This window comes from Haplochromis burtoni, unplaced genomic scaffold (assembly GCF_018398535.1).
Source record: "Haplochromis burtoni strain Fernald_Lab_line unplaced genomic scaffold, NCSU_Asbu1 Contig_43, whole genome shotgun sequence".
Classification (NCBI taxonomy): Eukaryota; Metazoa; Chordata; class Actinopteri; order Cichliformes; family Cichlidae; genus Haplochromis; species Haplochromis burtoni.
In genome coordinates, this window is record NW_024582404.1 from 2,859,093 (window position 1) to 2,871,826 (window position 12,734).

General features: G+C 47.6%; 1 protein-coding gene across 1 annotated transcript in view; it reads right to left on the reverse strand.

The window, feature by feature from the left end:
• dapk1 (death-associated protein kinase 1) overlaps window positions 1-12,734 on the reverse strand; it is a gene marked incomplete in the record, with an annotated part of 66,706 nt that overhangs the window by 24,267 nt on the left and 29,705 nt on the right. Inside the window, 7 exon segments of the mRNA XM_042220135.1 lie at window positions 597-686; window positions 770-815; window positions 2,601-2,753; window positions 5,969-5,995; window positions 6,124-6,172; window positions 8,278-8,407; window positions 11,065-11,203. Of these exon segments, the coding sequence (XP_042076069.1) occupies window positions 597-686; window positions 770-815; window positions 2,601-2,753; window positions 5,969-5,995; window positions 6,124-6,172; window positions 8,278-8,407; window positions 11,065-11,203 (634 nt within the window).

Sequence of the window (12,734 nt, forward strand, 5' to 3'; positions counted from 1 at the left end):
GTCTGCAAATGTTCCAGCTTCACGTCGATGTTACAGATTATATATCAACCATCATCACCAGAGAGCGAACTGATGACCTCAAATGATCAATAAACACAAATGATTTTGTCCAATTAATAAGAATTCATTTATTAAAAGCAGGTGTTCTTTGTGTCGCTGCAGTTTTTTATTCTTCCCTCTGAATTTCGAGATGAGCCTGAGCTGCGTTTAATGTTTGTGTGATTTGGAGGTTTTTGTGTATCAAACATAAATAAATCCTCAAAGATGAAGGTTGCTGCAAAGCCAGGAGCTGCTGTGAGTCACCAAACAGAAGACAGAAACATGGCGACAGCAGCGCCGCAGGTTCAAACACCGCTGCGTTGTGTTGGCCGGGAGCGTCGCCGGGTCAGCTGTGACGAACCGAAGCCGACATGCAGTAAAGTGCCGGCGGTGAATCTGATGGCTGCGGCGACCCCGCGGCGATCAGCAGTGACAGCGAAGCACCAATGAGGAGACTTTGTAGCAAGAAGCTTTCAGAGTGCATCATGGGAAATGTATTTTGTTGCTCCTGAAGCTTCAGTGTGAGCGTAGAAACCAGTAAGATGGAAAACTCTCACCTTCCACTTTCTCCTGGCTGCAAACTTTTTGAACTTCTCCATGTTGACGGCCGACTCCTTCCTGCTCAGAGCCTGCTGAGTGTCCTTTGGCTGATTATAGGAAACAAAACGAGATAAATGTTAAAGCTAGAAAAGCTCAGACAACAAAATCCAAACGCTGACATCAGTCCCACCTTGATCCAGGGGTGCTGCAGGCTGTCCTGGATGGTCATTCGCTTTCTGTGGACAGAAAAGGAAACTCGATGATTCACCGTCAGATGTTCCAGCTGCTGCGGTTCAGCTTCGGTCTTTTTCTTTGTGCATTAATGCTGATTATTTTGTTTTACAAAGGAAACACACAGTTGGGATGGAGACACGAAGCCTGACAGCAGCAGGACTTTCTCCTAATTGTTTTCATCTTAGTTGCTTTAATCTGAGGCAGTTACAGGTTATAGATGTGTTTTTGGTTTTATTTGTAAAATGTTTTGTGTGCTTTGAACCTGCTGCCCTCTGTTTGAACCTGCCAGGCTTCCTGTGTGGGTTTACTTCCTCCCACAGTCCACAGACACCCACACCGGGTGAGTGTAAACTGGCTGTAGGTGTGCGAGCTGTGCGTCCGTGTCAGGCTGCAGCCTCGGCCACGTCTCTGTGCGTCTTTTAATAATCGCTTGCTGATATTACACAGCTGACCTTTGTCACTCTGCACCTAATGAGCAATAAAAATATAACAGCTGCTCTTTGTTAACCTGGAATATTCAGTTTCCTCTTTCGATACTTCTCTACGCGGCGTCTCATGAAAGGCGGTACCGAGAAACTCGGCGTGGTCGTCGGAGTAAAGGGAACAAATCTACGTGATGCACTTCGGTGCTACTTCCTGAGACAGACAACAGTCTGACAGATTTTAAAACGCTCACATTTCATCCAAACAAAGCAGAAGTTAACCTGACAGAGTGCTGCACCAACATTAATGATTAATATTTAGTAAAGCTCGATGTGCTTCAGGGACGGCCTCAGTCCAACAACAGCCCGTTGTTCAGGAAAGGTTTCCGTACGTCCTACATAGATTTTGGGGAACCTGGCGAAGGCGCCGCTTCCTCTCGGCTCGGCCCGATCGCCACCACATCCCCGTTTGCAGCCGAGGCGACTGCATTCACACCAACCACACAGGTTCCCAGACTTCCAGGCCTGTGCTGGTGCAGCTTTAACCCAGCAGACTTCATAACAGCATCTCTTCATTATCTTCCTGCCGCCGAGTGAATGCAAACCTCGATGCAGATCAATTAAAAGCCGTTCCATTACGAAGCTCTCGGCCCGTCATCTCTGAAAGCCCCATCAGGCGAAGCTGGTAAAGTCTCTCTGTTTACAGCAGCGCATGCCCCCCCCTCACCGTCTCCTCTCTGACTTAAGGTTATCCAAATGAAATCATCCTCACACCTACAATTAATCACCTCTGTTAGCCCCCTCGTTCTCACGCCGTTGTTTTGAAAGGAGCTGGCGTAATTACGAGCAGAAAAGAGCTTGATGGCGGTAACTGTCCTCGAGCACAGCTGCAGCCATTCAGCTGTTGCTACAGCAACTCTGTAACGAGGGAACAGTCCAAACAATTTTAGGAGCCAGCGCCAAAAGGCACGGCGCCGAGCGAGGAGGCAGGCGTAGCTGGAATATCTGCAGAAAGCACCTATTCAATTTTCCTGTCAGCGTTTTAAAAGCGATTAAACGAGACCAATCAGAGAGCGATCATTTAGAAGTCAGCGCGTCGTTTAAACGCTGCTGTTACAGCCAAGACTCAGAGCTGAAGACTAAATGTGTTCGTTTGTTGTTCAGCTGACTGGAGGAAATCACACCGTCAACCAAACACCTCGAGTCAGGATACGCAGGAAGGCCTCAAAGCAGACTTGTGTCTGAAGGAGTCACCCTGCAGCCTGGCAGCTGTGCATGGAAACGTTTGTCGTGATTAAAGCAGCTCCTGCTCTGATGTGACTCTAAGGCCGCTGTGATCTCAGATACAACGGAAACAGAACATACTTTGGATCTTTGACGAGCAGCCTCGCTATGAAGTCTTTGGCCAGCACGCTGGTGTTGCTGAAGAACTCCTCATCGAAGGTGTAGTCCACCGCCGACACGTTGGCCAGAGTCTCCTGCTTGTTGTCGCCCAGGAAAGGAGAGGCTCCGCTCAGGCTGCAGGACGAGAAAGGTTAACGGAGAGGTCAGAAACGTGCAGGCTGGCGGGTTTTTATCTTTGTGTGAGGACTTTAACAAACCAGCTCTGCATCACATCAGGTGGAACCTTCTCTGACTACAGCTCAGCTGTCGTGCAATCAAAGGAAGAGGAATTTTAGTCCAAACGCTGATGAGCTTCAGCCCCTGAAATCCAAACTACAACCGTACAACGCTTTGCTGAGTGAATGTGATTAAAGAGCTGCAAATAACTGACTCGTTAGTGAAGCGTTGCTATCAAACACTCTCAGGGAAACCAGCTGGACCGCTCTCGGTGTGAGTGCAGGAATTTAATGCACCTTCACACCTCCACTGAACGCACACACAAAGCAGATGCACTGAGGGGAGCACGCTTTAATGGACAGACCCCGGCGCAGCACACGCAGGGCTGAGCAGTCGTGCACGTTAACGAGGGCTCGGCCTCCCGGACTTTAGCCCGTTAAACCGAACAGCAGTTCCCGACAAACCCGGCCTCCCCTTCTGCTCCGACTCCTGCATCCCGTCACCAGCTGCTAATTAACATGTGATCTGGGGGAGGCGTGGAGCTGGTGCAGGTCGAGCTCAGGCTGAGCGGAAATGTATGAATTTATCGACTGTATAAAGCTGCTCACAACAAACGAGTCATTGCGGCGGCTCGTTACGAGGCCAGGCGATACAATCGGCAGGGAAGCGTGACGTCAGGACGCCTGGTGACGTTTTACCTCCTGGTTCTCCAAAACACTCGTGCACTGAGCACCAGGCCGAAATCAAGCCCTGTGACCAGACTGAAAGCCAGACTGGGCGTGAGCAGAGCAGAGAGGCGCCGCGTTCACTCATATGATTCCAGGCTGTGTGGCGCACGGCACGCCAGGCCTGATGAAAGAGGAAATAAGAGCGCGTTTCATTACCCAGAGCACTGTTTATGATTCTGTGGTCATCGTGTCACGCTCAGACAACACCACAACACACAAACAACCCACCACAACAACCAAACAACCACCAAACAACACACACACCCACCACACACGACACACACACACACACACACACACACACACACACACACACACACACACACACACACACACACACACACACACACACACTACATCCATTAGAGAGATGAAGAGTCAGCGCACCTCTCTGTTGCTCTGCTGTGATAAGAAGCTGAGAACAATCTATTTTCTACCTTGCCAGGCTGAGCTGTGACAGCTGTGTGGGCGGACGCCACGAACAGGGATGCATGTGTGAGTGTGCGTTTGTATTCATGTCTTTGTGGGGACTGGGTAGATGTCCCCACAAGATATCAATACCCCACGTGCGTGTGTGAGCACACACACATTTGTTTGAGATTGTGTATCATGCAAACTGAAAAGCTTGTATTGTTTGCAGCTGCTTATTACTGAATATTCTGATGACACCTTCAGGTTGGCTCTCTCTCGCTCTCTTTTGCCTTGTTTTGTTTGGCACGCTCGCATGTTTGTGTAGGCAAACGCAACTAATGTGCGATTTGTTTTTTGGAAAAATTGGTGTAGGTGTCACTTTGAAGGATAAAGGTGCGCGGGAGCTCAGGAAGCCTTCAGCCGAGTACACAGAGAGGCGCCGGGATCATCGAGAGCCGGCAGCAGTCGACCGGCGGGTCGTCCAGGACGTGAACTTCACTTTTGCTGCTGAATTAAACTGTGCTGACACGTCTGCAGGCGACTGCTTCACAAACACAGAGCACACAAACAGCTGCTTTAAAGACCAAACTACGTGAACTCAGGAGAATTTGTTGGATCTAATCAGACTACTGCGATCCTTCGAGCTGAGCTGCTTTATCAACCCAACGACATGCTGATAAGATCAAAGCAGACTCGGCAGAGCAGGATAAAGTCCAGAGTCAATTAGCTTAAGCAGACTAGCCTCAAACAACAGTGCACGTTAGCGCTAATATTTAAGAATCAGAGCAAATAAAAGAAAAGTTTCCAAATATTAAAAACAGCTTAACGTGCGAGTTACATGCAGAGATTATCAGGACTGGGAAAATCCCATCTGTGGCTCAGAGGCAAAGATCTGATCTGTTCAAAGTGTTTTAAATATCGTGACGAGTTTCGGCTCATTTAGGTTCCAGAGTGCGCAGCAGGAAAAACAAGCTTTTAATAACAGGGCTGTTCAGTGTGCCGGGGTGCACACATCCTCCTAAAAAGGACACTTCTTTAAAAATAATCAAACACTGCAGGGATTTATTAGTATAAATCAGTTTTATATTAAACAACCTTTTCAGTCAGTGGATAATTGGACGTGCGATGAGAGCGGGTCCCATCACAGCGTGACAGTCGGCGAGCCCACAGGAAGTGTGTCGCTGACCCTGTGACGGCTTCGTTTGGTGACTGAGCTCAACTCTTCCTCAAATGAAACCACGAAGAACAAAGGAATCAAAGAAACTGATGATGACGTTGGAACAAAACGTTCTTCAGGTGAAAACCAGCCGCTGACCGTGGAAATACAGCAGCTGTGGGCTGCATGCAGTCGACGACTCGCAGCTTGATATTTAAAACGAACACAGTCACAACAGTAGCTCTCTGACGCCATCTTTAAAGCGCTCTGCGGGTGTTTGCTGGTTTGGGTGTGACACAAAGCGCCATCAAGAAAAAAAACAAAGGCTTCGCACAAAAGACAAAAGAAGAGTCAAAAAGATCAAAGATGGAAGGAAACGCGTGTTTTAGTCACATGATTCATAATCGCGGACACACGTGTTTGCTCAGCTGTTTCCTGTTAGCTCGTGATTTTCGCAGCTGGGCCGTCACCTTTTATGAGCTTTTGAATTATTTTTTTTTGCTGCTAATTTCTGATGTTTCAGTGCATTTGAGCTCTCAGGGCCACCGTAGACTCGCCCACCGAGGTCAGAGAGACGCCGCTGAGATCGCCGCGTCTTGGCAAACACACTGCTGCTCACGCTCAGCGAGTGAAAACACAGCAAAGTGAAACATAAAACCTGGTCCCTTCCCATCAGGTGTAAAAGCCGTCAGCCTGCATTCTTTCTGATGGCCAAAAGGGGGCGACTCCTCTGGTTGCAATAGAAAAACGAGCGGACGGCTCGATTGATCCTGTAATTATTCCAATTACAGTCAGACAAGCTGAGCAGGTTCAAAAAGCTCCATCGCTCACATCCAGTTTGTGCCAGAGCAGGTTTGCTGCGGGGTTGAGATACTCACAGGATGTAGGTAATCACACCGACGCTCCTGGGCGGAGGCAGGAGAGAGAAACAGAGTTCAGCTTTTCAACATCTCGAACATCAAACACCATGAAAATCCTCGATGTATTTTACAGCAGACGCACAGCTGGGATGAAGCTCTGCGTGTTTACTCACCACATGTCTGCCTCCAGGCCCAGAGGTTCGTAGTTGACGACTTCAGGAGCTGCGAGGAAACAGCAGATTGTTAGCAGTCAGGTCGGCACACAGACGTTACTTCTTCTCCACACTAATTCTTCTCAGAGTTTGCTGAGCTTTACTGGAGCGCACGATCGCTTTGGGCTAGGTTCGCTGATTTGTTTGTTCCTTCGGAGGTGTGATTTTTTTGTGGCGCCTGCTAAAGCTGCGATTTCTTTTCTCCCCACTTGTCTGTAAATGTGTGAATAATCAAAGACAAATCACTGAATTCATTTCTAATCGTGCTGAAACAAAACATCCTTCATCTGAAAGAAGAACCCACAAAAATCAACGGGATGATGTCATCGTTTTTCCTGCAACTCCATTTATGGGCCAATCAAATGCTTCCAGACTGTGAACAACACGTTTTCAGCCGTTATTAGTTTATTATTGACAATAAATCAGCTAACAGTGTTTCCCACCTGCAGAAGTGTCTGTATATCGGTGTGGTTTTTACATTTGGGTGCAGCGCTGTGTTAGCGTACGTTTCATTACGTCTCTGTGTGGAGCTGTGACTGAGCTGCGACGCAGAGACGGAGAACAACTCGATGCAAATTGCAGCAATCATGTGTTAAAGGATCTAAACTACCTTAATTTCCTCCATGAGCCGTGCATCAGGGCCTCGCCTCTAACAGCCGACTGTGTTGGTAAACGAGCCAGAACAGCAGGGCGAACTACAACAACTAACTTCCTGTTGCTTTTACAGCCCCAGCACGCCGCCGTCAGTATCACACACTCACCTTTTCCAGCTCGCCCTGCAGCGGCCGAGCGCTGCGTTCCCGAGGCAGAGCAAAAACTGAAACTGCAAATGCAAACTGCAAAAGCAAGACCGTGGCTCAGGGGGTTGGGAAGCACATCTGTAACCAGAAGGTCGCTGGTTCGATCCCCCTGCTCTCTCTGTCCTGGTCGTTGTGTCCTTGGGCAAAACACTTTACCAGCTGTGGCTACAACCGTAGCTGCCTCCATCAGTGTGTGAATGAATTGTAAAGCTCTTTTGGGTGCCTTGAAAGCGCTATATAAATGCAATCCATTATTATTCTTGGCATTTACATTTACATCTGCCATTTCATCTGCTCGCTTCATACCGGAGACGAGACGAGCAGAGACGAGCAGGATTGAAGAATCCTGGATTTTAAACAAACAGCCTGCAGGAGCAGCGAGAGCAGCCGTGGAGGGAAAAGCTTTTAAACTTTACTTTGACTTTTAACTTTTGATTCAGTTTTTCTGCCTCAGACTTTACTGAAATTTTAAAATGGCTTAAAATACCAACTAACAACAACTTGAAACTTATTTTATTATATTGAGCTTTTATTCTTATTTGCTGCTTCAACACTTTAGGTTTTCAGCGCTGAGAACAAATAAAGAACATGTTATTCTATGGAAAGCATGAATGTTTATGTTTTGCAGCTGACTCGATTCTCCAGCATCGTCTATCCCACACATCGTTTGGCTTTCTTCCACCTGATCTTTATTTACACCATTTGCCCGCTGACACCCCGCTGCAGCGGGAGCGTGCTCTGGCCTTGGCCTGGATCTTGCTGGTAGTGGGCACTGGCACCAGGCGGAGGGTTGGCTGCTGCCCCAGAGAAGAGTAGATGAGGGCAGATGGCACTGGTGTCTCTGCGAGCGTGTGTGTACTGGTTTAGACATCTTTGTGGGGACCAACAGTCACTTATGAGGACAAAGTGCCCGTCCCCACGAGTGTGAGACTCAAAATGTGGTTTTAGTGTCAGGGTTACAATTAGGTTATAGTTACTTAGTTACTGTTAGGCATTCATTTTTGATGGTTAGGGTAAGTGGCAATGAGATGTCCTCACTAAAATATCAAAACAAGAATGTGTGTGTGTGTGTGTGTGTGTGCAGGCAGCAGGGGCCAGTTCTGATAATCTCCGGCCTATTATCAGGTCTCTCTCTCGGTCCCTCCGGTACATTTGGCGCCCAGTCTCACAATATGCAACCTCTGGGATGAAGCCAGGAGAACAGGGTGGTGCAGTGTGTGTGTGTGTGTGTGTGTGTGTGTGTGTGTGTTCATGGTGGGAAACAGAGCAGTGTCAGAAACACAAAGCCCCGTGTGCACAGCTGTGGGACACTGACCTACAAACTCTGGAGTTCCAAAGATGTTTTTAAAGTCGTTGCCAAAATCGATCTTGTGGGCGAGTCCGAAGTCGATGATCTTGATGCGCGGGTGAGGCACTGAGCGGTTCAGCAGCATGATGTTCTCCGGCTGCAGAGGAGCAAAGAAAACAGGATTCATCAGCCGAACCAGACGGGAACTGGACTTATAATTATCATCATTTATAATCTAATAATTCCTGAATAATCAGGCCTGTCTCATCTTAAAGACTACCTGTTATCCAAACAGACGCTATGAGTATTTAACAGTAAATGGGAGGCGGAGCCTTCAGCTGTCAGGGGCGCTCTTATGGACTCAGCTCTACTTTCAGATCAGGCTTCAAACTGTCTTTGTTGAGCCAACATGTGCAGCTCTGGACTTCCTGTGATTTTCCATGATGCACACAACACTTCTCCTCCTTTCACTCCACATGTTTACATTCAACAGCTGCATGTCATCAACCTTTATCTCTCACACAGTTCAGGTTTTCTCTCTGCGCTTCCTCTGCAGCAGGCTGGTTGTCAGACAGTGCTGCTGACACCTGATCGTCTCTCTAATATCCACCTTTCAGGGAACTGTTATGAATCGACTGTAAAAATCAAACTGAAGCGATTAGACAGAGGAGGAGGTGACATTTCCATAAAGCACGTCCATCTGCCCGCCATGATTTCAAAGAAAAACAGCTCAGACGTCCAGAAACAGAGCAGACGTGTGCAGGAAACACAGCGTGTCCTGTGTGTGCAAATAGAGGAGGAGGCAGGAGCACACAGGAAGAGTCTGGCAGGAAGCAGGCTCATCAGGGATGGAAATCCCATGCAAATCATGAGTGGAAACCTCTCGAGGAAGTGGGAGAAAGGATAGAAAGCCAAAGACGAGCTTTAGACGAGTCCGCGTTCCCTTCAGGTCTCGTCCTTTCAGCACGATTACGAGCCTGGGATTCAGTGCGGGGAGGAACAGATTGGCTGTGGGCAGCGCTGACAACAGCTCGCCCGCTCTGTTCTCTGCTCCACCAGCAGCGCTGTTTATGCTCATGTTGATGCTGGAGTGAAGGAAGATGATCCAATGTGGGTTACAAGCTGTTGCAGGTCTGCATCGTGTGGACACCTTAAACCAGGAGCAAAGTGGAAACTGCGACAAGGCGGCGAACGCAAACACAGACACGATCGGTAAACAGAGATAGAGCCGAGTTTTCATTTCATATACTTTCCAGTAAAAGCGCAGGTGACTCTAAACGATTATGGGCTGAATGATTATACGCACCGAGTTCACAGGTCACGTTACGGTCTCTAACAGCTGATTGGAAAAGAAAACTTTTGCATTTCCTTATAAAAGCAGCGTAAACAGCCTCCAACTAAAACTCACAAAACATCTTATGAAGCGTCATATGACCAGAACACGGGTGGAAATATAAAAGACGCCTGACTTTAGTGGGATCAGTAAGTAAAGTATATTAAATGAAGTCTGAAGCTGAGCAGTGAATACCGGCGGCTAATGCGCGGAGCGGAGGCTGCGGTGCTCGGTAAAAGCTCCGGCATTGATCACGAGCGGCTGAGCTCAGAGGTTATCATTATCTGCAGGCCTGAGGCCAGCGTGTCCCAAACTGTGATGTACGAGGACACCAGGACGCCGCGCAAGTGGAAAACTGATCAATGATAATGACGAGACACAAACAAAGAACACTCACAGCCAGAAACGCTGGAGCTCGTCCAGCAGGGAGGAAACATAATGTGCTGCACTGTGCCGAGTGCTTCCTGACCTCTGCTCGTCCCTCTGGAAAACTGTCCAGTAACAACAGAGACCTTAAACAACAGATTAGTCATGACTATGAGCCCGGAGACACAGAGAGAAACCAGAGTGGTCAGAAAGATGCCACCGTATCGTTATCAGCGCTCCAGTCAGCTGACGGTCAGGAGCAGGACACTCCGAGGGTTTCGCTGAGACACAAACACGAGCGTCATCTCCCAAAGTGTTCTCATAAAACCGTGACAAACGTTTGGTTCTCATGTTTAAGGACGTTAATGAGACGAATCCCTGGAAAACCGAGACAATCAAACTATTGAACATCACACAGCCAGTTAGTTAGCATGTAGGAAGTGCATTTGAAAGGCGCGCTCACTCAGACACGTTTGTGTCCTCTGAGATCATCTGAACTCACACAGGTATTTTAAACATCGTTATATTTCACATAGCAAAGTTTATCAGGGCTCCAGTTTGGTTTTTATATGTGCACAGTTAATTAAATGTTAATGATGGTTTCAGTCGTTTTATCCCAACATGAACGGATCCGTTTTCATCGTCAATTTTCTCTTTATGTTTGAATATTTGGCGAATCTCCTTCTGTTTCACTGGACAGCATCACAGTGTAGAGGCAGGAAGTGGAAATCATCTTAAAGCATACATATATTTTCTGACACAGCAATGAGCCAAGATCTGGAAAAACCTGGACAAGCTGTAGGAGACACGGACAGACTCAGAGTCATGAATGACTCGTTGTTTTTAGATCTTTTTCATTGTGAGTGCACAACATCCTCAGCCCTGCGTGTTATTAATGTGAGCCACTGAACTATCGCACAGCTTCTATTTGATCTTTTTTATCAGTGGGTACAGCACACACACACACACGCACACACCACGCACACACACACACACACACACACACGCACAACACACACACAGCACAGGCACACACGCACGCACGCACACATAGCACACACACACACGCACACACACACACACACACGGTGGACTCAGTTCAGCTGCAGACGTACCTTGAGGTCGAAGTGAGCGATCCGCTTGGAGTGCAGGTAGTGGACTCCATCCAGGATCTGCTTGAGGAACTGCGTGGCCTCCTCCTCGCTCAGGGACTCCTTCTCTGCCAGGAAGTCGAAGAGCTCGCCTCCGGCCACCCTGGGCGAGGTGAAAGAAGGAGGGGGAGAGGGAGAAAGTGAGATCTCTGAGATCAAAGCCAGCTACAAATCCCAGATTAACACAGCTCAGCTGATGTAATCTAATCATCCTGATGCTTTAGCAGCTGACCAATTTACACATCCAGAGGAGCGCTGTCTGCACAAAACCGCTTTAAGTCAATGAAACCCTTCAATGAAAACGACCTGTTGGGTTATTTAACAATGGTGCACCATTTCCTGTCTGCATTTCAATAAACAGCTTCAAATGTTCAAGTTCAAACACGAACATGAAGGAAGAAATAACACCGGCCAGTGCTGCAATTACACTCTTTAAATAAATAAGACTGCAGCTTCTCTCACCAACCTCCTAAAAACCCGGCTGACTTTACTTCATATGAGCTCATCGAACACAATGAAGCTGAGACTCAAAACTTCTTACATATTTTATTCTTCACAGTGAGGAAGAGCAAAGAGAGACGTGAGGATAAAACAGAGGAAAGCTCTGAACAGGGAGACGGGGAACGGAGAGGACGGAGCTTCGTCTCCGTCACGGTGAGATAAAACTAGCAGCAGTAAGAGAGTGTGTGTGTATGTGCCTGTTTAGACATCTCTGTGGGGCCCACATATTGCTACTATACTTGTGAGGGCCAACAGTCACATCCTCACGTTTTAGTCTCAGGGTTACAGTTAGGTTATGGTTAGGGTTAACATTCATTTTTGATGGTTATAGTAAGCAGCTAGGGGAAACATGTCAATGACATGTCCTCACTAAGATATGAAAACGAGTGGGGGTGCGGGTAAGTCTAATTCCAGTTCCTCACATTTATTCACTGCAAGGTAGGAAAAGCACAACAAAGCTGTACTTTCTCAGGAAGCTGCGTCAGGCCCAACGACCCCAGAGACTGCTCGTGAACTTCTACCGCTCCACCATCGAGAGCCTTCTGACCTACTGCTGCACACTCAGGTTCGACTGCTGCACCGTGGAGGACAAGAGGAAACTGCAGCGCGTGGTGAGGGCAGCAGAGGCACCTCACTAACCCCCCTCAGAGACATTTACACCGGCAGACTTCATCATCAAAGACCCCTCACACCCTGCACACTCACTTTTCCTTCCCTCTGGTAAACGTTACAGCTCCATCAGGTCGAAGACAAACAGACGCAACAGAGGTTTTTACCCACAGGCTGTCAGACACGCCCTACCTCCACCCTGATTGGAGGATAACTGCACTGCCAACACTCACGTCACACTTCATTTATAAACTGCATGTTTATTTATACTTTAATGGAACCAACATCCCTCCCACTTTAAACTGTATTTATTATTTATTATAGTAGCAACTGCACCTCATTGTTCTTGTACCAGTGACAATAAAGATTCTACTTTCTATTCTTTTCTATTGATTGTTAGAAACACATTTACTTTGATAAGTTGTGTTTACTTTGCTGTGGAAAAATAAAATGACCACAGCTAATGTTTCCCATCCTGAAATAGACACACACACACACACACACACACACACACACACACACAC